General features: G+C 46.6%; 3 protein-coding genes across 3 annotated transcripts; 1 reads left to right on the forward strand and 2 right to left on the reverse strand.

Moving 5' to 3' along the window:
• Window positions 1-1,522: 1,522 nt before the first annotated feature.
• LOC105472579 (zinc finger protein 232) lies at window positions 1,523-7,929 on the reverse strand. The gene is made up of 4 exons (XM_071082213.1): window positions 7,852-7,929; window positions 5,458-5,832; window positions 4,988-5,114; window positions 1,523-2,320 (listed from the first exon to the last, which is right to left on the reverse strand). Exons 2-4 carry the CDS (start codon window positions 5,809-5,811, stop codon window positions 1,611-1,613), a joined length of 1,191 nt encoding a protein of 396 aa, XP_070938314.1. The 5' UTR covers window positions 5,812-5,832; window positions 7,852-7,929; the 3' UTR covers window positions 1,523-1,610.
• Window positions 6,735-24,136, forward strand: LOC139359404 (uncharacterized). The gene is made up of 6 exons (XM_071082045.1): window positions 6,735-6,778; window positions 7,386-7,491; window positions 7,547-8,153; window positions 10,202-10,268; window positions 14,286-14,375; window positions 17,722-24,136. The coding sequence occupies exons 1-6, from the start codon at window positions 6,735-6,737 to the stop codon at window positions 17,753-17,755; spliced, it is 948 nt and encodes a 315-aa protein (XP_070938146.1). The 3' UTR covers window positions 17,756-24,136.
• LOC105472568 (zinc finger protein 594) lies at window positions 18,042-25,476 on the reverse strand. Its single transcript, XM_011725936.3, is given in 2 exon segments — window positions 18,042-18,267; window positions 18,270-25,476. Coding segments are annotated over 2 exon segments (2,397 nt in total). The 5' UTR covers window positions 20,574-25,476; the 3' UTR covers window positions 18,042-18,174.
• Between the last annotated feature and the right edge of the window lie 349 nt (window positions 25,477-25,825).

Here is a 25,825-nt window from a genome sequence, read left to right on the forward strand (position 1 = left end):
GGCGTGAGCCACCGTGCCCGGCCTCTTTTTTTTTTTTTTTTTTTAATTGAGACGGGGTCTTGCTCTGTCACCCAGGCTGGAGTGCAGTGGCCGGATCTCAGCTCACTGCAAGCTCCGCCTCCCGGGTTCACGCCATTCTCCTGCCTCAGCCTCCCGAGTAGCTGGGACTACAGGTGCCCGCCACCTCGCCCGGCTAGTTTTTTGTATTTTTTAGTAGAGACGGGGTTTCACCGGGTTCGCCAGGATGGTCTCGATCTCCTGACCTTGTGATCTGCCCGTCTCGGCCTCCCAAAGTGCTGGGATTACAGGCTTGAGCCACCGCGCCCGGCCCGTGCCCGGCCTCTTTAGAGATCTCTTTATTCCCTTTAGCAGATAATCCTTTTACTAGTTACTTCTTTAAATTTTCTTCAAATTACTAGTGTGGTTTTTGTTCCCTGCCTGGACACTTGCAGATGTGACCCCGTCTGAGCAGGTCTGAGAAAAGGCCAGAACTGGTCAGGCAGTGCAGCTCATGCCTGTAATCCCCATACTTTGGAAGGCCAAGGCAGGAGGATTGCTTGAGACCAGGAGTTTGGCACCAGCTTGGGCAACACAGTGAGACTCCATCTCTACCAACAAAAAAAAAAGCGGGAGAGCCAGACCAAAGCCCCATTCACAATAAATACAAATACAACACTTCTCGAGCAGCTGCTTAGTGCCAGGTTAAAAATTCTAATGAAGGACAGGCACGGTGGCTCACGCTTGTAATCCCAGCACTTTGGGAGGCCGAGGTGGGTGGATCATGAAGTCAGGAGTTCAAGACCATCCTGACTAACACGGTGAAACCTCGTCTCTACTAAAAATACAAAAAAATTAGCCGGGCATGGTGGCACGCACCTGTAGTCCCAGCTACTCAGGAGGCTGAGGCAGGAGAATGGTTTAAACCCGGGGGGGCGGAGCTTGCAGTGAGCCGAGACTGCACCACTGCACTCCAGCCTGGGCTACAGAGCGAGACTCCATCTCAAAAAAAAAAAAAAAAACTCTAATGAAGTAGCCAGGCATCGTGGCTCAGGCCTGTAATCCCAGCACTTTGGGAGGCAGAGGTGGGCAGATCATGAGGTCAAGAGATTGAGACCAGCCTGACCAATATGGTGAAACCCCATCTCTACTAAAAATACAAAAAATTAGCTGGGCGTGGTGGCACACGCCTGTAGTCCCAGCGACTTGGGAGGCTGAGGCAGGAGGATCGCTTGAACCCAGGAGGTGGAGGTTGCAGTGAGCTGAGATCATGCCACTGCACTCCAGCCTGGAGAGAGAGCAAGACTCCATCTCAAAAAAAAAATATTATAATTAAGTAGACATTATTGGTAGGCAAACTAGGCAGATCATGCTAGAAAGGAGAAGTAAACCAACTTGGCTACTACTTGCAGCCAAAGGCGTCCTAATGAATATCAGTATCTTAATCAAAGGACATGAAGGGATGATCTACAGGCAGAACTAAGTAAACAGTTTTTCCTAAATCAAGAAAGACACAGGAAAAATCTTAAGGAGCTTATAACTTTTATGGGATCCAGTCCTAAAGTAGATTAGACCGATGTAGAATCCTGTCTGGAGACGTTCTCCCCTTCAATTCAATGGGAAGGCTCTTTTCTGGCATGAACTCTCCGATGTCTAATGAGTTCTGAGCACCATCCATAAGCTTTCCCACATTCTTTACATATAAAAGGTCTCTCTCCACTGTGAACTCTCCGATGCTGACTGAGATAGGAGCTTTGACTAAAGGCCTTCCCACACTCATTACACTCATAGGGCTTCTCTCCTGAGTGAATCCTCTGATGCTGAACAAGATGAGCACCCCACCTGAAGGCCTTCCCACATTCGTTACATTCGAAGGGTTTCTCTCCTGTATGAATTCTCTGATGTTGACCGAGGTTTGAGCTCTGTTTGAAAGTTTTCCCACAGTCACTACACTTATAGGGTTTCTCTCCAGAATGAACTCTCTGGTGGACAACAAGATGTGAGTTATAAATGAAGGTTTTACCACATTCACTACATTCATGGTCTTTCTTCCCTGTGGGAATTTCCTTATGGGTGACAACCATCTGCCTGAAACTTTTCCCCTGGGCAGGGGACCACCTCAGTGTCTCCGCTTTGGGATTTCTCTGCTGCAGTTGTAAGGCACCCTCAGAGGTAGCTTCAAATGTAGAGGTGTCAGTAGCAAGTTTTTCTGAGAACACCTGTGATTCCGCTTCAGTAATGGGTGGTGGTGGCAATGATCCTTTGTCCTTGGGCTCTGGGCCATCTTCTGTAACAACTGACAGAAAATGTAAATACACCTGTTCTGGATGTATGAAGAAATGACACTTAGATTAAAATTTACATTTCTGGAATGAAAAAAAATACTTAAAAACTACTATATATATGACAAAGACTGGAAGAATATTTACTTGGATATTACCAACGGTTAACTCTTGGTGATGGGACTATGTTACAGATTAGAGGGTTTCTGCTTTTTAATTTCTCCCATGTATCTGCTTTTTTCCCCCTAATTTCTCCATAATGAAGCACTAAAGAAGTTTTATTGAAAAAATGAAGGCAAGCCGGACACAGTGGCTCACGCCTGTAATTCCAGCACTCTGGGAGGCTGAGGCAGGCGGATCACGAGGTCAGGAGATCGAGACCATCCTGGCTAACACAGTGAAACCCCGTCTCTACTAAAAATACAAAAAGTTAGCCAGGCGTGGTGGCGGGCGCCTGTAGTCCCAGCTCCTCGGGAGGCTGAGGCAGGAGAATTGCATGAACCCGGGAAGCGGAGCTTGCAGTGAGCCAAGATCGCGCCGCTGCACTCCAGCCTGGGTGACAGAGCAAGACTCCGTCTCCAAAAAAAAAAAAAAAAAAAAAGAAAAAATGAAGGCAATTACAAATGCATGGTCTTTTTTTAGGATTTTTCATATTTTCAAGGAATCAGGGAGTGATGGTGTGAAGAAAGGGAAAAACAAGAATCATTAGGGTTAAGGAAAAGGGAGGTTTCTAAAGGCAAAAAAACCGTGCCCTTCCTGGCTCTGCAACCTTCACCTCTGCCCATCCATTTCCCAGCTGCATAAATCTATAGTCTCTTTACAGGATCCTCAACTAACTGCTTCCTTTACCAAAAGGACTTCCAGCTCCCTGCCTCCTATCTGCTTGGTGCTTTCTGCCTTTCTCTTCCTTAAAAAGGGAAAAAGAGTGTGTTGCCTTTTTGTTTTTAAATGTCCATAGCACATTTTATGTTTTATCTGTTGTAACACTCCCTATAGCCTAAGGAGAACAGAAACCAATTGCTTTAAGATAACTCAATGTCATTTGACTTTTTTTTTTTTTTTTCTGTCACCCAGGTTGGAGTGTAGTGGCATAATCTTGGCTCACTGCAACTTCCGTTTCCCTGGTTAAAGTGATTCTCATGCCTCAGCCTCCCCAGTAGCTGGGATTACAGGCACGTACCACCACACCCGTCTAATTTTTGTATTTTTAGTAGAGACGGGGTTTCACCATGTTAGCCAGGCTGGTCTTGAACTCCTGACCCCAAGTGTTCAAGTGCTGCCTGCCTCAGCCTCCCAAAGTGCTGGGATTCTAGGTGTGAGCCACTGTGCCCAGCCAAGATCATTTGATTTTTAAAAATTCATTTTTTCAGGTTAAATGTTGTGGTTAAAAAAATCTGAAATATGCTTGCTATAGAGAAAAAAAAACTCACACAATAGCTAGCTTCTTTTTGAAAGTAAAGTAATAAAAGTGATAAATGAATACAGGCTTACTAAACAGAAGTAAAGGAGACAAGAAAAAGTCTGAAAAAAAGGCAAAGAAGAAAGAAGAGCTAAGAAGTAGAAACATACTTTTGGGACAGAATCTAATTAATCTCCATTTCTATTTTTTCCCATTTTGTAACTAACAAGAATTTGATTTTTTCAAATGCCTTGGTTTGGTGATAGTGGTGTCGGGGAGGGGTTATGGTGTAAAAGCAAATATCAAGTAGACTCTTTTTGGTTAGCAGCATATTCACAATACGGTCACGATGCTACAGAGGTCAACAAGGAGAGTTCACACTCCTGAGGCTCTAAGTCTAGTGTTTGCCACTGGCAGAGAGGAGAGGTTGTTTGCGGGTATGTATGCAGGCCAAGAAGGAAGTTTCTGTAGTGAATCTGAAGGGTAGAAGGTGAGGGCACACATAAGAGAGTTTCAAATAGGGCTGTTTTGTTTTTTTTTTTTTTTGAGACGGGGTCTCGCTCTGTCGCCCAGGCTGGAGTGCAGTGGCCGGATCTCAGCTCACTGCAAGCTCCGCCTCCCGGGTTTACGCCATTCTCCTGCCTCAGCCTCCCGAGGAGCTGGGACTACAGGCGCCCGCCACCTCGCCCGGCTAGTTTTTTTTATGTTTTTTAGTAGAGACGGGGTTTCACCATGTTAGCCAGGATGGTCTCGATCTCCTGACCTTGTGATCTGCCCGTCTCGGCCTCAAATAGGGCTGTTTACATGAGGAAGAGGTGGTAAAGGTGATGACAGGCTGTATCTCACATAGGAGTGCTCTATGGCTTAAAAAGTGTGTTTTGCGAGGCCTTAGGAGTTAAAAAAAAAAAAAAAAAAAAGGATCTCAAGGTTGGCCTCTAGCTCAGGGCAGAGTTATTATAGACTAGGAGTTAAGTGCAGTGAAGATGATAAGGCATAAGTGAATGAACTATTTCCTGGTCCTGATTTAGGGCTCTCTAAAGTTAAGAGACACTGGCCAGGCTTTATATCCAGATATGACCCAAGTTCAGCTTCATCCTCAGAGCTATCTTATGAGGCAGGTTATTCTTACTCCTAATTTTACGAGTGATGAAACAGGCAAAGTCTCTCACCTAAGAGATAAAAATTGTAAGGCTGTGATGATACCAAACATTTAAGTGCCTACTACTATTTACCCTTTACAGGTACTAGGTACTGTGCCCTTTATCGTCCCTCTTTCTCCTCTCCCTCCCCACAGAATCCTGCTCCTCACCACTCTTTGGGAAAGGCTGGGTCTCCTTAGTCTGGAGCCGGATGCTCAGTGCTTCCTGGGCTGCTCCCAGAGATTCCTTCTTCTCCCATGGCTCTTCCTGTGCAGGTCCATGTGCAGGGCCTGGGACCTGGAGGTGATCAGGCACCACTCAGTTTTAAATTTTCTTCAAATTACTAGTGTGGTTTCTGTCCCCTGCCTGGACACTTGCAGATGTGACTCTCCTTGTACCAAAGCTTCCAAGAAGACTTTAGGGAGCCTCCTCGGAGTCAGCACAAGGGAAGGAAAAGGAGCTAGAGTCTCTTTCTCATTCAGGGCTCAAGGGCGGAAAAGACAGACACAGAAACACACATTAACTGCTCTACCTGGCCCAAGAGAGGTTTGACCTTGGCAACTCCCCCTACTGCTGCCCCTCTGTCCAGCCTGAAGGTCATTGATCTGGCTCCCATAACAGACCAAATCCCCCTTCCCACCTGCGGCTCTGGTTCAAGTCCTTTCTCTAAATCCTCCAGCACAGTCACAGCCTCCTCTCCACTCTTAGGGTGATGTCCCCGCACCCACGACTGGAGCTCCTCAGGCAGGATGGTCAAGAATTGTTCCAGCACCAGGAACTCCAGGATCTGCTCCTTCGTGTGCTTCTCTGGCCTTAGCCACTCACAGCAGAGTACCCGTAGCTGGCTCAAGGCCTCCCGGGGACCAGGAGTCTCCTGGTAGCGGAGATGCCTGAAGCGTTGGCGGAAGATCTCTTGACTGGTAGAGTGGTTCCCAGGTAGCCTGGTCTCATACTCACAAGACTCTTCCTCTTCCTTTGGTTCCATCATCATCATCTTCTCTTGTCCCCGTGTACCCTGAAGGGCCAGAGTTTCAGCTGCTGTTAGTGATACAGCCGTTCTAGTCTGGACTAGCTCTGCAGAAGGCTCATACCAGCTGGAATATTGCAAGGGCCCCCTGTAACATAAGAAGAAATCATTCCTCCTCTTCTTTTTTTTTTTTTTTGAGATAGAGTCTCACTCTGTTACCCAGGCTGGAGTGCAGTGGCACGATCTCAGCTCACTGCAACCTCCACCCCCAGGGTTCTAGAGATTCTCCTACCTCAGCCTCCCGAGTAGCTGGGATTACAGGTGCCCACCACCACGCCCAGCTAATTTTTTTGTATTTTTAGTAGGGACAGGGTTTTGCCATATTGGCCAGGCTGGTCTTGAACTCCTGACCTCAGGTGATCCACCCGCCTCGGCCTCCCAAAGTGGTAGGATTACAGGCATGAGTCACCATGCCTGGCCTCTTCTTTTTTTGATTCATTAAACATATATTCAGCACTACAAAGAGCCAAACTCTGTACTATATATACCCCTTAGTCCGGCTTTTTCTTCCACCCCTCCCGAGAATTCTGATGTACTAAGTCAATGCTTTTGAGAAACTTGCCTTGTTGTAGAGACGGGAATGTAAAGTGGTTTTCTACAATACAACTAAATAAATGCCATTAACAGGAAAAAATATCAAGGAAAAAAAAGTTGTGGGGGCCTATGGGAAGAAATGATTATTGGGAAGAAACAAGTTTGAAGCAAAACCCAAGTTTCCAGATGCAGAGCCCAGAGCCCAGCAGCTTTCACTGCAAGGTGGGGTTTGCTGGGGAGGCTCCTCCCTGCTTTAAAAACTTTCTGAAGTAGCAGTTTCAGCAAAAGAAAAACGTTAAGTCCCCTCTACGGAGTCGGATCTCATTCAAACGCAGAAGCCCTATTAAGGGGCAGCTATGAACAAAACTCGGGTAGTGACCTGCGTCAAGGAATCTAACAGGTGTAAACCACAAAAGCATCTGAGATAGGTCTCAACCAATTTAGGGGTTACTTTGCTAAGGTTGAGGATGCACCCAGGAAAAAGACACACAAGCCACAGTAAGATCCGTGGCCCGCACTTTTACCACCGAGGGTTTTGAGGGCTTCAATTTAATGGGGAGAAAGCTGGCAAAGGAGGGGAAGGAGTAAAGAAGAGGGGGGTATGTAGTGAGGTAAGTGGCCACATTCTTGTGAGGATTTGATTAGAGCTGAGTTCACCTGTTGCACGTGAAAAGAGGAAGTCAATTATGAATTTGTCTGGTGCTCAGTACATCTGCATTTTCCACAAGATAAAGTAGATCTAGAGTAGAGGAAGAAGTCAAATAGCTTCGTCTCCGGGTGGGTGGAGGAAGCATTTCTAGTCTTGTCCGGTGAAGCTGGGCTGTTCATTTACATTGCCAGGGTGAGGGAGGCCACCTGGGGGCATATGTTGCTTTCTATCTTGCAGCTATCGGTTTAGGAACAAAAGGAAAAGCAGTTTTTTTTTTCGTGACTCAGTTTCCAAGCTTAACTTTTCCCTTTGGCATAGTAAGTTTGGGGTCCTGAGATTTTATTTTCCTTTCACACAGGGAAGGAGGTGGGACGCATCAGAGGCCACGAAAGGAGCACAAAGAGGGACCGCTGGCCGAAGACAAAGGAGGCGCGAAGAAAAACGCGGAGCTCGTGTCTCCCACGGTGATGCCCGGCGGCGCTGGCCCCAGCAAAACTTCTCTACCCCGGCCTGGGGCAGGTGCCCGCCCGGGAGCGCGGGAAGGAGGCCGTCGTCCAGGCCAGGTACAACTCCCCCTCCCACCCTTCACTCCCTACCCAGGGGTCTCGAGAAAAGATTAGAAGGACATCAAGACCCCCCTCCACGGCACGTGACGCAACGCGAGGGCAGCGCAGCGCGGGCACCGTGGGCAACCCAAACCCCTCTCCACACACGCCCGCGGAGCTGCCTGCCAGGCCCGCTCAATGCACAGCCGCCTCTGCCTGCGGGACGGGCAAAAGCCAAGCCGCGAGGTGGACCTCGGGGAAGCCGCCGCCAACACTCACCTCACAGGACCAGGAGGTTCCATCGGGGCGCTGCCGCGAACCGCGCCACTTCCAGCCCTCACCCCAGCTGCAGGTTTGCGCCTGCGCAGGTCGCAGCCTCGGCCTCCATCTCCCAGAAGCCTCCGCGCCGACCGCTTCCGCTCGCGCACTTCGGCCCAGGCGCGTGGGCGCTGCCGAGAGGCTGGGAGCCGGGGAACCGGTTCCGGTACTTGAGCGGAGCGGGAAAGAGCGCGCCGCCTGCACGACTGGAATGGCGCGGCCAGATGCCCTGGAGGACCCTGGGAATTGCAGTCCTTGCTCAGGTGGAGAGCGAGCCCTGTAAGCGGGTGACTTCACCAAGTTTGGCGGGTCTCTTGTGGGGTTGTACCTGAAAGGGCGGTGCTGGCGGACAGATGTCAGGGAAATTCTGGCCTTGTGCATGGTCTGTGGTAACACTTCTCCAGGAGTTCTATTTTCCAGTTACCACTTCCCAGACCTGATGAGAGGGTCACAGCTGAGGAAGACGGTCACCTCCACGAAAAAAATATTCCCCAACCAACCACTGGCCGGGTACGGGGAGGGGAGGAGAAAAAATAATTCTTTTTTTTTTTTTTTTTTTTTTGAGGCGGAGTCTCGCTCTGTCGCCCAGGCTGGAGTGCAGTGGCGCGATCTCGGCTCACTGCAAGCTCCGCCTCCCGGGTTCCCGCCATTCTCCTGCCTCAGCCTCCCGAGTAGCTGGGACTACAGGCGCCGCCACCACGCCCGGCTAATTTTTTTTGTATTTTTAGTGGAGACAGGGTTTCATTGTGTTAGCCAGGATGGTCTCGATCTCCTGACCTCGTGATCCGCCCATCTCGGCCTCCCAAAGTGCTGGGATTACAGGCTTGAGCCACCGCGCCCGGCCGAGAAAAAAGAATTCTAAGGTTGATTTTATTGCGATGGGGGAAATAGGAGTTGGTGTTTTTTTATTTTTAATTAAAAAAAATTTTTTTTTTTTTTTTTTTGAGACGCGGTGGCCAACATGGTGAAACCCTGTCTCTATTAAAAATACAAAAAGGCCGGGCTTGGTGGCTCACGCCTGTAATCCCAGCACTTTGGGAGGCCGAGGCGGGCGGATCACAAGGTCAGGAGATCGAGACCACGGTGAAACCCCGTCTCTACTAAAAATACAAAAAAAAATTAGCCGGGCGCGGTTGTGGGCGCCTGTAGTCCCAGCTACTCGGGAGGCTGAGGCAGGAGAATGGCGTGAACCCGGGAGGCGGAGCTTGCAGTAAGCCGAGATCGCGCCACTGCACTCCAGCCTGGGCGACAGAGCGAGACTCCGTCTCAAAAAAAAAAAAAAAAAAACAAAACAAAAAGGTTAGCCCGGCGTGGTGGCAGGCGACTGTAGTCCCCACTACTCAGGAGACAGGAGAATCGTTTGAACCCGGGAAGCAGAGGTTGCAATGAGCTGAGATCGTGCCACTGCACTCCAGCCTGGGCTACAGAGCGAGACTCCGTCTCAAAAAAAAAAAAAAAAAAAAAAACTAATTAAAAATAAATTTATCTCACTATCAGATTTGCAGGATATTGATTGATCCAGTCTCTCAATACTTTTATAAAATAGTTTTTCTCTCAATACTTTTATAAAATAGCTTAATCCTGGCCGGGTGCGGTGGCTCAAGCCTGTAATCCCAGCACTTTGGGAGGCCGAGACGGGCGGATCACGAGGTCAGGAGATCGAGACCATCCTGGCTAACACGGTGAAACTCCGTCTCTACTAAGAAATACAAAAAATAGCCGGGCGAGGTGGCAGCGCCTGTAGTCCCAGCTACTCGGGAGGCTGAGGCCGGAGAATGGCGTGAACCCGGGAGGCGGAGCTTGCAGTGAGCTGAGATCCGGCCACTGCACTCCAGCCTGGGCTACAGACCGAGACTCCATCTCAAAAAAATAAAATAAAATAAAATAAAATAAAATAAAATAGCTTAATCCTAGTCTCTCCAGGAAAAATTGTTATTCAACTGTGTAGTTCTCAGATTATTAAATTTGTTTCTCCAAGATATAGTATCCTTGAAAATGTGCATAACACCCCCCGCTCCAAATCCTTGCAATTTACTTATACTGGGCCAAGCCCCTTCTGACATCAAGTAGGATCAAGAAGTGCAGAATCTTGTAATCCTCAAGGTCATGGTTGGGGGATATATTATCTTTTTTCCTTCAAAGTGCCATTGATAATTACTGCACGTAGGAGCTATAGATAAAATTAGTTATCATTTGTTGAATGTCTACTGTGTGTCTAGAACTATGCTAGGAACTTAATGAAATTGTCTCATTTAGTCTTCACAGTTGCCCCACAAGGGACTGTATTAATGTCATTATCTTGATTTTACAGATGAGAAAAATCAAGACTCAGAAACAATAAAAGTCACAGAGATGAAATTGACAGAGCCTGGATTTCGGTATGTCAGACTTCAATGTGCCATTATACTTTCAAATCCTACAGAATAGATTGAATCACAACTTCCACTTTTATGTGAAAGAAGACAATGGGTCTTAGGACTTACCATCAATTTCCCTTTCCTGATTTAATTAGCTGCTTCTGTGTCTAATTTTGCTAGGAATGGAGGAATAACGCAAACTCCCTAAACTACATATTGACATGTATACTAATGTGAAAATCTCAAGTCCATTTGCAGACTTTTGGATTAGATTCTGTCCCAGAAAGACATCCACCCTAGAGTTCAGGATATCATAGCCATTTTACTGTTCCCCTGGCACAATTCATAATAAGGAAAAAAAGACAAGGGGAAAGCTATTAGATTCCCAGTGCTGCTAAACAGGAGACACAAGGACACCGTTTTGTGATGATGATGGTGCTTTATGCAGCTTCCACCATTTACAAGATTTTCCTGTGGTGTGGAACCTCTGACGATAAAGGGGTGAAATGGAACTAGAAGCTTATTCCAGTCAAGATTTCTGATTTATCTTGTGGTAAGCATTTGGGGAGGACATATCTGCACATGACCTGAGACTAAGTAGTATACACTGAATCAGATGAAAATTAGCTCTTAGGAAGCTTAGAATTTTCCAAGCAGTTATGACAAAAAACAAACTCTCCTTCTCTCTTCCTATATGTACATACTGACATCTTTATCATTACTGTCTTCCTAGGGTTATGATTCTGTTTGGTTTCTTTGATGCTGTATTAGACCTGAGCTCTGATTGAAAATTCTTCCATGCTCACTACATTCCAAAACTTTATCTCCAATATGAATTTCCAGATGCCTCACAAGGTCTGAGCTCCATCTGAAGGCTTTCCCATGCTTGTCACGTTCACAGGGCTTTCCTCCAGTATGAATTCTATGATGTTGAATAAGGTCTGATGACAAGTCTTTGAACATTCGTTGCATTCGTAAAGTTTCCACTGTGAATTCTTTGATACTGAATAAGTTGTGAATTACCCCTCAAATCTTTCCCACACCCACTGCATTTATAAGACCTCTCACCTGTATGGATTCTCTGATGTTCTGTAAGGACTGAGTTCTGGCCATGTGCAGTGGCTCACGCCTGAAATCCAAGCACTTTGAGAAGCTGAGGCCAGTGGATCACCTGAGGTCAAGAGTTCAAGACCAGCCTGGCCAACATGGTGACACCTTATCTCTACTAAAAATACAAAATTAGCCTGGCGTGGTGGTGGGCACCTGTAATCCCAGCTACTTGGGAGGCTGAGGCAGGAGAATAGCTTTAACCCGGGAGGTGGAAGTTACAGTGAGCTGAGATCGTGCCACTGCACTCCAGCCTGGGCAACAGAGCAAGATTCCGTCTCCAAAAACACACACACAAAACTCAAAACGGAACAGATGCAGAAAAAATTCCAGAGGGATTTATTTGTGATGCCTGTTCAAAACTCAAGAAACCACCACCCTGATACTCATCAAACCCTGGAGAAATTCCGTTTCTGGAGTGTCAGAAGGCCTCATGAATAACCTTCCATTCACTGAAGGAGGTCCTTACCCAGCAAGCCCCGGTCTCCTTCACTCTCCTGCACTCGTGCCTCGCAGATGGCCTCATGCGCGGACTGGCTGTCCAGCCTCCCAGGGGCAGGGCCTGGGCGCACCCCGCGCCGCCTTTGGCCACTGAGGCCCGGGTCCTCGAGGCGCCGGGCTAGGCAGAGCCTCCCGGGGCAGCGCCAGGGGATCCGGGCGGGGTGCGTGCGCCGGAAGGGCCTCAAAGCTGCAGGGCTGGACGGCGCCGGGGGCGCAAGGCACGGAGACCAGGCGGAGGGGACAGCTAGCGACTCACCGGGATGGGCGGGCCCCAGCTCCCAGCTCCAAATACGCGGCCTCTGTGGGAGCTTGTCTCCAGGCGCCCATCAGTCTTCCCCCCACTCAGCGCTACCTTGGCGGCCGCGCCCATGCCGTCCCCGCCCCAACTAGTAGTCATGATGAGGGGTCGCAGGCCTCGCTCGAGATGCTCACTGCGAGGACTTTCCGCCTGCGGGCTCTCTGCGCGCCGTCACTGACTGCCCGGCTGCGGGCGGGCCGCCTCACCACTCCCGGCTTCACTGGGCTGGGGCGCGCACCATGGAGTCGAACCGAGTCCTCCTGCTTTCCTAGAAAAGCCGTGGGGGGGAGAAGGGGAACACTTCTGGCCCACGTGAGCCACCGTCGCGCGTGGCGTCTGAGGGGCGTCTACCCGGAGTCACGGAGCCGACCAAAGGGAAAAGGCCAGTCCCTGTCCGGGAAGAGCTCAGCCTAGTGGGGCAGGCGACAAGTTACACTTGCTACCTTGCCATGGCCGTGGCCCGTGGAGGCAGTAGACCGTCACCAGGTGTCGGTCAGGAAAGACGGGCGGATACGTGAGGCCTGGACAGGAAGGAATTGGGAGACACAAGACTGTGCCGCCGAGACCGCTTTCGAGTCGGGCTCACCGGGATTTTGAATTCGTTTCTTCACTTACTAGTTGTGAGTCTTTGAGCAAATTTGCCTTTCTAAAGCGTAGTTTCTTATTTATAAAACAGGGTTAACAGTTGCACTCACTGAGGTAAATACAAGAGAAAATCGATGTTAAGTGCTTATCACGGTACCCAACACATACCAAGTACTAGAAAATAATGGAGCTAGGTACGGAGGGAGCAATCTTGACAGAGGGAACATCTCGTGGAATGGTCACAGGGCAGGAGGGCGGTGCCTGCATTCTTGGGGAACTGCAGAGAGTTCATGGGTAAATAATAGGGAGGAAAGGTAAGTACTTTGCAGAAACCCTTCCCCAACTAGGTCAGACTCCCCACTGTAGTATCATATGCCTCTCTTTTTAGGCATTTATTATGGTTGCAACTTTATTAATGATTCTAATTAGTTTCTCTTCTACAATTATAACCTCCATTAGTTTCTCTTCTGCAATTATAACCTCCGTCCGGCCAGAGACTTGTCCATTTATGCTCACCCTGCTTTGTAGCACCCAATGCTTAACACATATTAAAAGCTCGATAATGTTGGGCGAAGTGGCTCACGCCTCTAATCCTAGCACTTTGGGAGGCTGACGCGGGTGGATCACGAGGTCAGGAGTTCAAGACCAGCCTGACCAACATGGTGAAACACCCTCTCTACTAAAAATACAAAAATTAGCCGGGTGTGGTGGCACATGCCTGTAATCCCAGCTACTCAGTAGGCTGAAGCAAAAGAATCACTTGAACCCGGGAGGCAGAGGTTGCAGTGAGCCAAGATTGTACCACTGCACTCCAGCCTGGGTGACAGAGCGAGACTCTGTCTCAAAAAAAAAAAAAAAAAAAAAAAAAAAAAGCTCAGTAAATATTTATGGCACAAGTGGATAAATGGGGTTGCATCAGAATATGTATGTCACATTAAGGACTTTGGACTTCAGGCTGTAGTGGGAAATCACTGTGGAAATTCAGAGAGGGGGTGGCACTATCAGATTTGTTCTAAAGGAAGATCATTCCAGCTGCCCTGTAGAGAAGGGTTGGAATCAGGGAGGCATGTTAGGAGGCTGTGGTAACAGTACAAGCAAGAGATAATAGTGGCCTCACTCTAAGGGCATTAAAAATCAAGACAGGTGAGGCTGGGTGCAGTGGCTCACACCTGTAATCCCAGGACTTTGGGAGGCCAAGGCAGGCAGATAACCAGGAATTTGAGACCAGGCTGGCCAACATGGTGGAACGCTGTCTCTACCAAAACTACAAAAATTAGCTGGGTGTACCGGCTTGCACCTGTAATCCCAGCTCCTCAGGAGGCTGAGGCAGGAGAATCACTTGACCCGGGAGGCAGAGGTTGCAGTGGGCCAAGTTCATGCCACTGCACTCTAGCCTAGGCAACAGAGTGGGACTCCATCTCAGGAAAAAAAAAAAAGACAAGTGGACTATATTGGCAGATTATTGGCTAGCATTCACTTATTCTACCACAGTCATGCACTCGCTCCCTCAGGGATGGTAGTGACAGTCTTATTTCCTATTGATGCAGGATTTTTTTCCTTGATTCCTTCGTGGGACTCAGGACGGGGCACCCTGTTTACTCAGCCCACTGCACTCAGCCTCTTGCAGGAGTGTGCAGGTAAGCAAGCAAGTGCAGGATATGGCTGGCCACTACCGGCACCAGCACGAGCAAGCTCTATGCGGGGCCTGTGACCAGAGCAGGCATGAGCAAATGACTGCAGGATCTAGCTGGCTTCTCTGGGCAGCTTCAGGAGCCAGCTCCATTTGGGGTCTGTGGTGGTGCCCAAGTGGGGGTGCCTGTGACCCCAAAGCCCCAGAGGGGGTGTTACAGTGCTCTCTTAGTGCCACTGTTTGAGGATGGCTGTGTGTTTTTTTTTTGGTTTTTTTTTTTTTTTTTTTTTTTTGAGACGGAGTCTCGCTCTGTCGCCCAGGCTGGAGTGCAGTGGCCAGATCTCAGCTCACTGCAAGCTCCGCCTCCCGGGTTCACGCCATTCTCCTGCCTCAGCCTCTCAAGTAGCTGGGACTACAGGCGCCCGCCACCTCGCCTGGCTAGTTTTTTGTACTTTTTTTAGTAGAGACGGGGTTTCACCGTATTTACCAGGATGGTCTCGATCTCCTGACCTCGTGATCCGCCCGTCTCGGCCTCCCAAAGTGCTGGGATTACAGGCTTGAGCCACCGCGCCCGGCCGGCTGTGTGTTAACAGCTCAGCTGGCCCCTAGCCTCATTGTGTGGGGTGGCTACCCGCCACCAGTGAGGGCAAAGAGCGGGTGTGACAGCCTTTTGGGGAGCCAAACTTGGTGGGTCCCGAGCTCTTGTCTGGCATACAAGAAGAATGAGGTTGTGTGGAACACTTGAAGGATGATGAAGGTGGAGAATTTTATAGAGTGGTCACAATGGCTATCAGTGGAGAGGGGAGCTAGAGAGGGGATAAAAAGGGCCGGTCATCTTCTCCCCAAAGTCTGGCTATCTCTTCCCAAAAGTCTGGCCATCTCTCTCATCTACTGACTGAGTATGGGGTCTTTATAGGCACAGAATGAGGGTGGGGCGGCCATAGATAGTTTTGGAAAGGGCAACATTCAATTGGTAAGAAGACATTATTCAGAAAGAACCAACTAGGAGGGAGCAAGCAAAGAGGAATAGAAGTTCTTACTTTGGGCTGTGGGTTTCAGGCTTTTCGGCTCAAAGGTGGGGTTTCACTGGGGGCCTGCCACATCTGCTTAGAATGTCTCAACTTCCTGTCCTGCCTCTATCACTATCAAATATTTGTATGAAGAAACCTCTCCTAAGCCACATTCCAATCACCCCTCTTCCTCCTAGAGATTATCAGACTCTGACTTTCTCAGCTTTGGTCCTCTTGGAGTTTGGTTCTTTAGCTGTTTAAAATCTTATGAAGGCAAACTTTGATCATTTAGGCTCTTTTCTCAAAGTTCCAAAGTAGACGGCTCCTTAACAGGTAGGTTTTATTTTACAGAATTCAGGTTTACAAACTGCACACTACTACATTAGCTTCTGCTACCTATCAAAGCTTTGAATAGGTGGGCTTTTATTTCATGGATTATCTGATTATCTGAAGGTTAACTCTTTGTCCTCCTTCAGCCCCCACTGGACTGTAAATTCTTTGAACAATGACTGTCTTTCTTTGGCCCCATCTAATTATGGACCCTGGCACATACTAAACAGTCACTAAGTAATTCTTAAATAACTTTTATTTCCACATTCACAGTTGAAAACATTCCGTAGTGTAACAAAAATTTCAATCTTTCAAAAGTCTAGTACCCTTAGTTTGATTCAAGCTCCATCAAAGATGAATTGGTTAGTTTTTAATCTGCAGTTTACAAGTAATAGTTCATATTTCAAAAAGCCTAACATAGGTGATAGGTTTGCCCACAAAAGGGATAAAAAGGCTAATGAAAATGTTTAATTATTTGCTTTGGACTGGAATTTTAGTACCTAGGTCTGCCTACATGGTGCCAGTCAGAAGCATGATTTGTGTTGTACATGCCTTTATGTAGCAAAATATAATTATTTAATAAATGCAGTTTGGTAAACATAATCTTTTAAAACACAGGACATAGGGGAGTAAAAAGAAGGCCTTGGTGATTAAAAAGTTGGAAACCACTGCATTAAATTACCTTCAAATCCCTTTAGGTATCCTGTTTATCCTTATAAACATTAGCTCTCACTGTACAGCATCATAAAAAGTAAAAGAGTTAGACTTTTTTTTTTTTTTTTTTTTTTGAGATGGAGTTTCACTCTTGTTGCCCAGGCTGGAGTGCAGTGGCGCGATCTTAGCTCACTGCAACCTCCGCCTCCCAGATTCAAGTGATTCTCCTGTCTTAGTCTCCCAAGTAGCTGGGACTACAGGCATGCCCCACCATGCCCAGCTAATTTTTGTGTTTTTAGTAGAGACAGGGTTTTACTATGTTGGCCAGGCATAGTAACTCCTCGTGATCAACTCCTGACCTCGTGATCCACCCACCTCGGCCTCCCAAAGTGCTGGAATTACAGGTATGAGCCACCACACCTGGCCTACACTCCTTACTTTCACAGGGTTTTTTCCCACATTTAAACTTGTCACTCGACTAGGAAGTCAAGATTGAAATGGCTCTTTCCATGAATAATTGAGTTTTGGGGTTGTTGCCAAAGCGATTTATAATGATTTTAATAATGATAGACATCCCCTGACACATTGGTGCAGTGGCTCATGCCTGTAATCCCAACCCTTTGAGAGGCTGAGGAGGGAGGACTGCTTGTGCCCAGGAGTTCAAGACCAGCCTGGGCAACATAGTGAGACCTCGTCTCTTTGTATTTTAAAAAAATAAATAATTTTAAAAATTGTATCATTGGGACCATATTCTAGTGTCAATTCTAGAAAAAAATTGACAGGAAAAAAAAGGTGATTACGTTCAAGAGCTTTTAGCTTTTCCACTTGATTATACTTACATCTTTGAAAACTCCAGCAGGAATTTTCTATGCTTTCCCACCTTTACATGGTTTTCCTAATAAAACCCATCTGTAGTGCAATAAGATGTGGTCTCCATCAGGCTTTTTGTAGTTTTACTATATTCATTAGGTTTCTGCTATCTATTAGAATAGGTCCTGTTTGTAGACTCTCTTACAGTCCTCAAATTCCTTTCCAATGTGAAGTTTCTGGTGTTTAAGAAAAGCTGTCCGCCCACTGAAGGCCTTACCACAGTTGCTACATTCAAAGGGTTTCTCTCTGGTATGAATTCTTTGATGACCGATAAGGTGTGCGTTCCGACTGAAGGCCTTCCCACATTCAGGGCATTCATAGGGTTTCTCTCCTGTATGAATACGATGGTGTCTAATAAGATCTGAGCTTCCCCTAAAAGATTTCCCACATTTGGTGCATACATAAGGTTTTTCTCCGCTGTGAATTCTATGATGTCTCAGAAGGTCTGAGCTCTGATTGAAAGTTTTCCCACATTCTTTACATTCGTAGGGTTTCTCTCCTGTATGAGTTACCTGATATCTGATGAAGTCTGAGCTGCCCTGGAAATTCCTACCACACTGATTACACCAATAAGCTTTCTCTTCCTGGTGAGTTCTCTGCTCTCTCCTAAGCTCCTCATCCTTGCTAAAGGTTTTCTCACATTCAAGTTTCTCTGCAGTATGCAATCTCTGATGTTTGAAGAAAGCCGTGCGCCACATGAAGAGTTTCCCACATTCCTTACATTCATAGGGCTTCTCACCACTGTGAATTCTCTGATGTTGAATAAGGAGGGAACGCCGCCTGAAAGCTTTCCTACATTCAGTGCACTGATAGGGCTTCTCTCCAGTATGGATTTTCTGGTGTGTAACAAGGTGTGATCTCTGGCTGAAGGATTTCCCACATTCACTACATTCATGAGGTTTCTCTCCAGTATGAACACGATGGTGTTTAATAAGATCTGAGCTACCCCTGAAAGATTTCCCACATTTGGTGCATACATAAGGTTTTTCTCCACTGTGAATTCTGTGATGTCTCACAAGGTGTGAGCTCCGATTGAAAGTTTTCCCACATTCTTTACATTCATACGGTTTCTCTCTTGTATGAGTTACCTGATGTCTGATGAGGTCTGAGCTGCCCTGGAAAGTCCTACCACACTGATTACACAAATAAACTTTCCTTTCCTGGTGAAGTCTCTGCTCTTCCCTAAGCTCCTCATCCTTGCTGAAGGTTTTCTCACATTCTTCAAGTTTCTCTCTAGCATGCAGTCTCTGATGTTTGAGGAAACCTGTGCGCCACATGAAGAGTTTCCCACACTCCTTACATTCATAGGGTTTCTCACCACTATGAATTCTCCGATGTTGAATAAGGAGGGAATGCCGCCTGAAGGCACTCCCACATTCATTGCACTGATAGGGCTTCTCTCCAGTATGGATTTTCTGGTGTGTAGCAAGGTGTGACCTCTGGCTGAAGGATTTCCCACATTCACTACATTCATAGGGTTTCTCTCTGGTGTGAATACGATGGTGTTTAATAAGATCTGAGCTACCCCTAAAAGATTTCCCACATTTGGTGCATACATAAGGTTTTTCTCCACTGTGAATTCTATGATGTCTCAGAAGGTCTGAGCTCTGATTGAAAGTTTTCCCACATTCTTTACATTCATACGGTTTCTCTCCTGTATGAGTTACCTGATGTCTGATGAGGTCTGAGCTGCCCTGGAAATTCCTACCACACTGATTACACAAATAAGCTTTCTCTTCCTGGTGAGTTCTCTGCTCTTCCGTAAGCTCTTCACCCTGGCTGAAGGTTTTCTCACATTCAAGTTTCTCTCCAGCATGCAATCTCTGATGTTTGAGGAAAGCCGAGCACCAAATGAAGAGTTTCCCACATTCCTTACATTCATAGGGCTTCTCACCACTGTGAATTCTCCGATGTTGAATAAGGAGGGAACGCCGTCTGAAGGCATTCCCACATTCATTGCACCGATAGGGCTTCTCTCCAGTATGGATTTTCTGGTGTGTAACAAGGTGTGACCGCTGGCTGAAGGCTTTCCCACATTCACTACATTCATGGGGTTTCTCTCCAGTATGAATACGATGGTGTCTAGTAAGATCTGAGATGCCCCTAAAAGATTTCCCACATTTGCTACATACACAAGGTTTTTCTCCACTGTGAATTCTATGATGTCTCAGAAGGTCTGAGCTCTGATTGAAAGTTTTCCCACATTCTTTACATTTATACGGTTTCTCTCCTGTATGAGTTACCTGATGTGTGATGAGGTCTGAGCTGCCCTGGAAATTCCTACCACACTGCTTACACCAATAAGCTTTTTCTTCCTGGTGAAGTCTCTGCTCTTCCCTAAGCTCCTCATCCTTGCTGAAGGTTTTCTCACATTCTTCAAGTTTCTCTCCAGCATGCAGTCTCTGATGTTTGAGGAAAGCTGTGCGCCCACTGACGGTCTTCCCACGTTTGTGACATTCATAGGGTTTCTCTCCACTGTGGAGTCTCTGGTGTTCAGTAAGGTGAGAATGCTGCCTGAAGGCTTTTTCACATTCATTACACTTGAGGGGTTTCTCTCCAGTGTGAATTCTCTGATGTGTGACAAGGTGTGAACTTTGACTGAAGGCCTTCCCACATTTATTGCATAAATATGGCTTCCCCACACTGTGGATTCTCTGGTGTAGGACAAGGTTTGAGCTTCCCTTAAAAGCCTTCCCACACTCTTTGCACTCATAGGGATTCCCGCCACTGTGAATTTGCTTATGTCTCACCAGATTAGAGCTCTGATTGAAGTCTTTTCCACATTCATGACATATATAAGGTTTCTTTCCTGTATTAATTCTCTGATGTATAAGATTTGAACTTTGATTAGAGTCTTTCCCACATTCATTACACACGTATGGTTTATTTCCAGGATGAATTCTCTGATGTATTATCAGGTTTGAACACCTGTTGAAGGTTTTTCCACATTCCTTACATTCATAGGTCTTATTTATATTATGAATTTTCTGATGTTCAGTTAATCCTGACTTATGTTTGAAGTTTTGGCCACTAACCTCATATCTATGGGAGCTTTCTCCTGCAGAAAGTATTTTTTCTCCTTCATTACATCCATGGCCAATCTCTCCCACAATGGCTTTCTTGGGGATAATACGCATTTCCCTGATACCTCTCTCTTGGGAAGGGAGATGTCTCACTGCATCCTTTAAAGGGCTTACCCAGTGCTTCAATAATCTGTCCTCAGAATTACTGGTTTCAACTAACTCACATTCCTGGGTGATCTGTCTTTGGAGTTTTTCGGATGCAGCCCTCGCTGACTTCTTTTCTTCAGAAATTTCCATCTTTGATTTTCGTTCCTTCATCTTATTCCTGTTTTCAGAATCTGAAATGATAAGTAGATCATTCTATGATTCCTAAAATACAAATATCACCTCTTCACTATGCTGGGCAGTCTAAGAGGGAGGAACAAAGAACTCAGAAGACCTTTCCCTGCCAAAGCTGAGATGTGGACTTCACTAGAGACACTGTGGCTATCACAGGAACCTGTGCTACCACATACCCTGTTGGTAAAGAAACCTGCCAGGGTGCAGGCTGGAGCTGGGCTGTGGGAGTGGCCTAAAGGGTGGTGAATTAATTCACTGGGGGAGGAGGGCAATCTGGAGTTGGTCCACAGGAAGTGGCCTGTTGGATGGGGGAGGAACTTGCTAGATGGTGTGGCTGGGCCTGAACTGGTTCACAGGAAGCAGCCCACTAGGGTAAGTGCCACCAGGCCTTCCACAAGTTGATCTGCTAGCAGCCACATCAGTAAATAATTAAAATCAACAAATAAAAATAGAACAGCACACTGGTACCAGGAAAATAAGTTAGTTTCTCTTCCTATGGCCATGCATTGTCCCTCCAGCATCCGCTGTTGACAAAGTCTAAATCTTGTACCAACTGGCAAAGGAAAAATGTTTACAGAATCCAGCTTTGTAACACAAGCAAACAAAGATGGTGGATTTGGAGTTGAGAGGCAATAAATTAATAACTAGCATACTGCTCGTTCCTCCCAATATACCATGATAGTTATGCGAATCTGTACTATGCCTCAGAATAAAAATAATTGGCTGTCATTTCAATAGAAACCAATTCTCTTTTTCTCAGACCTCACATTTTTCTTTCTGATATTCTGATGAAATTGCCTCTTTTTGTATGGCAATTTTATTTCTTCTGAAATTACAAGATAGATGAGCTTATTGCTCTTGAGTGTCCATGTTATCAAATCCCTGACGTTCCCCAGTGGATTAGTTCATTTTCATGTGGCTGATAAAGGCATACCTGAGACTGGAGAGAAAAAGAGGTTTAATTGGACTTATAGTTCCACATGGCTGGGAAGGCCTCAGGATCATGGTGGGAGGTGAAAGGCACATCTTACATGGCGGTGGCAAGAGAAAATGAGGAAGATGCAAAAGCAGAAACCCACGATGAAACCATCAGATCTCATGAGACTTATTCACTACCATGAGAATAGGGGGGAAACTGCCCCCATGATTCAAATTATCTCTCCCCATGTCCCTCCCACAAAATGTGGGATTTATGGGAGTACAATTCAAGATGAGATTTGAGTCGGGACACAGAGCCAAACCACATCATTCTGCCCCTGGCCCCTCCAAATCTTACGTCCTCACATTTCAAAATCAATCATGCCTTCCCAACACTCCCCCTAAGTCTTAACTCATTTCAGCATTAACCCAAAAATCCACAGTTCAAAGTCTCATCAGAAACAAGGCAAATCCCTTCTGCCTATGAGTCTGTAAAGTCAGAAGCAAGCTAGTTACTTCCTAGATACAATCGGTACAGGTATTGTTGGGTAAATACAGCTGTTCCAAATGGGAGAAATTGGCCAAAACAAAGGGGTTACAGGGCCCATGCAAGTTGAAATCCAGCAAGGCAGTCAAATTTTAAACCTCCAAAATGATCTCATTTGACTCCAGGTCTCACATCCAGGTCATGCTGATGCAAAAAGTGGGTTCCCATGGTCTTGGGCACTTCCACCCCTGTGGCTTTGCAGGGCACAGCCTCATTCCTGGCTGCCTTCACAGGCTGGTGTTGAGTGTCTGCGGCTTTTCCAGGAGTATGGTGCAAACTGTAGGTGGATCTACCATTCTGGGGTCTGGAGGTCATTGGCCCTCTTCTCACAGCTCCACTAGAAGGTGCCCAAGCAGGGACTCTATATGGCGGCTCCAACCCCATATTTCCCTTCTGCAGTGCCCTAGCAGAGGTTCTCCATGACATCCCTGCCCCTGCAGCAAACTTCTGGCTGGGCATCCAAGTGTTTCCATACATCTCTGAAATCCAGGTGGAAGTTCCCAAACCTCAGTTCTTGACTTCTGTGCACCTAAAGACAACACCATGTAGAAACTGCCAAGGCTTGGGGCTTGCACCCTGTGAAGCCGCAGTTCGAGCTCTATCTACATTGGCCCCTTTCAGCCATGGCTGGAGTGGCTGGGATGCAGCACACCAGGTCCCTAGGCTGGACACAGCATGGGGACCCTGGGCCTGCCCCACAAAACCATTTTCTCCTAGGCCTCCAGGCCTGTGATGGGAGGGGGCTGCTGTGAAGACTTCTGATATGCCCTGGAGACATTTTCCCCATTGTCTTGGGGATTAACATTCAGCTTCTTGTTACTTATGCAAATTTCTGCAGCCTGATTGAATTTCTCCTCAGAAAATGGGTTTTTCTTTTTTATCACATTGTCAGGCTGCAAATTTTCTGAACTTTTATGCTCTGCTTCCCTCATAAAACTGAATCCCTTTAATAGGACCCAAGTCACATCTTGAATGTTTTGCTGCTTAGAAATTTCTTCCACCAGATACCCTAAATCATCTCTCTCAAGTTCAAAGTTCCACAAGTCTGTAGGGCAGCGGCAAAATGCCACCAGTGTCTTTGCTAAAACATAACAAGAGTCACCTCTGCTCCAGTTCCTGACAAGTTCCGCATCTCCATCTGAGACCACCTCAGCCTGGACCTTTTTGTCTATATTGCTGTTAGGCTTTTGGTCAAAGCCACTCAACAAGTGTGGGGAAAAGAAAGAGAGATCATACTGTTACTGTGTCTATATAGAAGTAGATATAAGAGACTCCATTTTGTTCTGTATTTGAGATGCTGTTAATCTGTAACCCTACCCCAACCCTGTCCTTGCAAGAGACATGTGCTGTGGTGACTCAAGGTTTAGCGGATTTTGGGCTGTGCAGGATGTGCTTTGTTAAAAAAGTGCCTGAAGGCAGTATGCTTGTGAAAAGTCATCACCATTCTCTTAATCTCAAGTACCCAGGGACACATATGCTGCGGAAGGTTGCAGGGACCTCTGCCTAGGAAAACCAGGTAGTGTCCAAGGTTTCTCCCCATGTGATAGTCTGAAATATGGCCTCATGGGAAGGGAAGGACCTAATGGTCCCCTGGCCTGACACCTGTGAAGGGTCTGTGACTGAGGAGGATTAGTGTAAGAGGAAAGAAGGCCTCTGGGCAGTTGAGATAGAGAAAGGCATCTGTCTCCTGCCTGTCCCTGGGCAATGGAACCTCTCGGTGTAAAACCCGATTGTATGTTCTATTTACTGAGATAGGAGAAAACTGCCTTAGGGCTGAAGGTGGGACTTGCTAGTGGCAATGCTGCTCTTTATGCACTAAAAAGGTTTATGGAGATGTTTGCATATGCATATCAAGGCACAGCACTTTTCCTTAAACTTCCCCATGTCACAGAGATCTTTATTCAAATGTCTTTCTGCTGACCTTCTCCCTACTATGATCCTATTGTTCTGCCACTTCATTTTTCTGAGATGGTAAAGATAATGATCAATAAATAATGAGGGAACTCAGAGACCAGTGCCGGTGCGGGTCCTCTGTATGCTGAGCGCCGGTCCCCTGGGCCCACTTTTTCTTTCTCTATACTTTGTCTGTGTCTCATTTCTTTTCTCAAGTCTCTTGTTCCACCTGATGCCCACAGGTGTGGAGGGGCAGACCACCCCTTCAACAACTCTCTATGAAGTTCCAGACTTTCCCACATTTTCCTGTCTTCTTCTGAGCCCCCCATACTGTTCCAGCCTTTGCCTGTTATGGAGCTCCAAAATTGCTTCCACATTTGGGTGTCTTTTCAGCAGCACCTCTGGTACCAATTTGCTATATTAGTCTGTTTTCACGCTGCTGATGAAGACATACCTGAGACTGGGAAAGAGGTTTAATTGAACTTACAGTTCTACATGGCTTGAGAGGCCTCAGAATTATGGCAGGAGGCAAAAGGCACTTCTTACATGGTGGCGGCAAGAGAAAGTGAGGAAGATGCAAAAACAGAAACCAATGGTAAAACCATCAGGTCTCATGAGACTTGTTCACTACCACGAAAACAGTATGGGGGAAACCATCCCCATGATTCATATCATCTCCCACAACATGTGGGAATTACGGAAGTACAATTCAAGATGAGATTTGGGTGGGGACACAGAGCCAAACCATATCAGTCAGTCACAAAAACACATTTCTGAGCTCCTTGGGAGCGTGGTCCTGCTGATAGGGACTCTAGTCATTAATCTTCTTGCAGTGAATGAGCAGCAACATGGCACAGTGATTAAGAGCATGGACTGAAGGGCAAACTGCCTGAGTTTGAAACCTGGCTCCACCACTTAATGATGGTGAGACCTCAGGCAAATCACAGAGCTCTCAGTGCCCCAGCTTCCTCATCTATAAAATGGACATAATGATAGTATTTACTTCATAGACTTGTTATGAGAATCAAACACATACAAATATACATAAAACATTTAGAACAGTGCTTTGCATATAGAAAGCACTATGCGTCAGCTGCTGTTATTACTATTATTATTAATATTTACCCTTTAAATATTAAGTAATATGTCCCTAGAACAAAAAAAGGCTGGATTTCCTTCTTTTTTTTTTTTTTTTAGAGCTATGGTCTCACTATGTTGCCCAGGCTGGTCTCACACTCCTGGGGTCAGGCAATCCTCCTGCCTTGGACTCCCAAAATGCTGGGATTGCAGGTGTGAGTCACTGCACCTGGCCTTGGATTTCATTTAAATACCATACCCTCTCCTGCAACTGAAAGACAGTGGGCTTACTGCTTTTGGGTGTCCATATTATCAAATCCCCAACCTTTATTATTGGAAAGAATTGGCTTTGTCATAATTTTCCCTTAAAGAGTATAGTGGTTTTTTTCCTTTTGGTTTGACATATATATATTTTTTCCAAAATTCAGAAGCAGATTACTATTTAAAAGATGGTAGATTAAAGGCTGTCCAATTTTTTTTTTTTTTTTTGAGACGGAGTCTCGCTCTGTCGCCCAGGCTGGAGTGCAGTGGCCGGATCTCAGCTCACTGCAAGCTCCGCCTCCCGGGTTCGGGCCATTCTCCTGTCTCAGCCTCCTGAGTAGCTGGGACTACAGGCGCCCGCCACCTCGCCCGGCTAGTTTTTTGTATTTTTTAGTAGAGACGGGGTTTCACCGTGTTAGCCAGGATGGTCTCGATCTCCTGACCTAGTGATCCGCCCATCTCGGCCTCCCAAAGTGCTGGGATTACAGGCTTGAGCCACCGCGCCTGGCCTTTTTTTTTTTTAACAAAAAACTTG

Source organism: Macaca nemestrina, chromosome 17 (assembly GCF_043159975.1).
Source record: "Macaca nemestrina isolate mMacNem1 chromosome 17, mMacNem.hap1, whole genome shotgun sequence".
In the NCBI taxonomy this organism is placed as follows: domain Eukaryota; kingdom Metazoa; phylum Chordata; class Mammalia; order Primates; family Cercopithecidae; genus Macaca; species Macaca nemestrina.

Coding starts and splice junctions, on each gene's coding strand:
- LOC105472579 (XM_071082213.1), bottom strand. CDS start 5,811: ATGATGATGATGGAACCAAAGGAAGAGGAAGAGTCTTGTGAGTATGAG. Junction 5,115..5,457: donor GACTTGAACCAGAGCCGCAG/GTGGGAAGGGGG, acceptor GATCACCTCCAG/GTCCCAGGCCCTGCACATGG. Junction 2,321..4,987: donor CCAGCCTTTCCCAAAGAGTG/GTGAGGAGCAGG, acceptor TCATACATCCAG/AACAGGTGTATTTACATTTT.
- LOC139359404 (XM_071082045.1), top strand. CDS start 6,735: ATGAACAAAACTCGGGTAGTGACCTGCGTCAAGGAATCTAACAG. Junction 6,779..7,385: donor TGCGTCAAGGAATCTAACAG/GTGTAAACCACA, acceptor CCTTTCACACAG/GGAAGGAGGTGGGACGCATC. Junction 8,154..10,201: donor GAATTGCAGTCCTTGCTCAG/GTGGAGAGCGAG, acceptor TTGATTTTACAG/ATGAGAAAAATCAAGACTCA.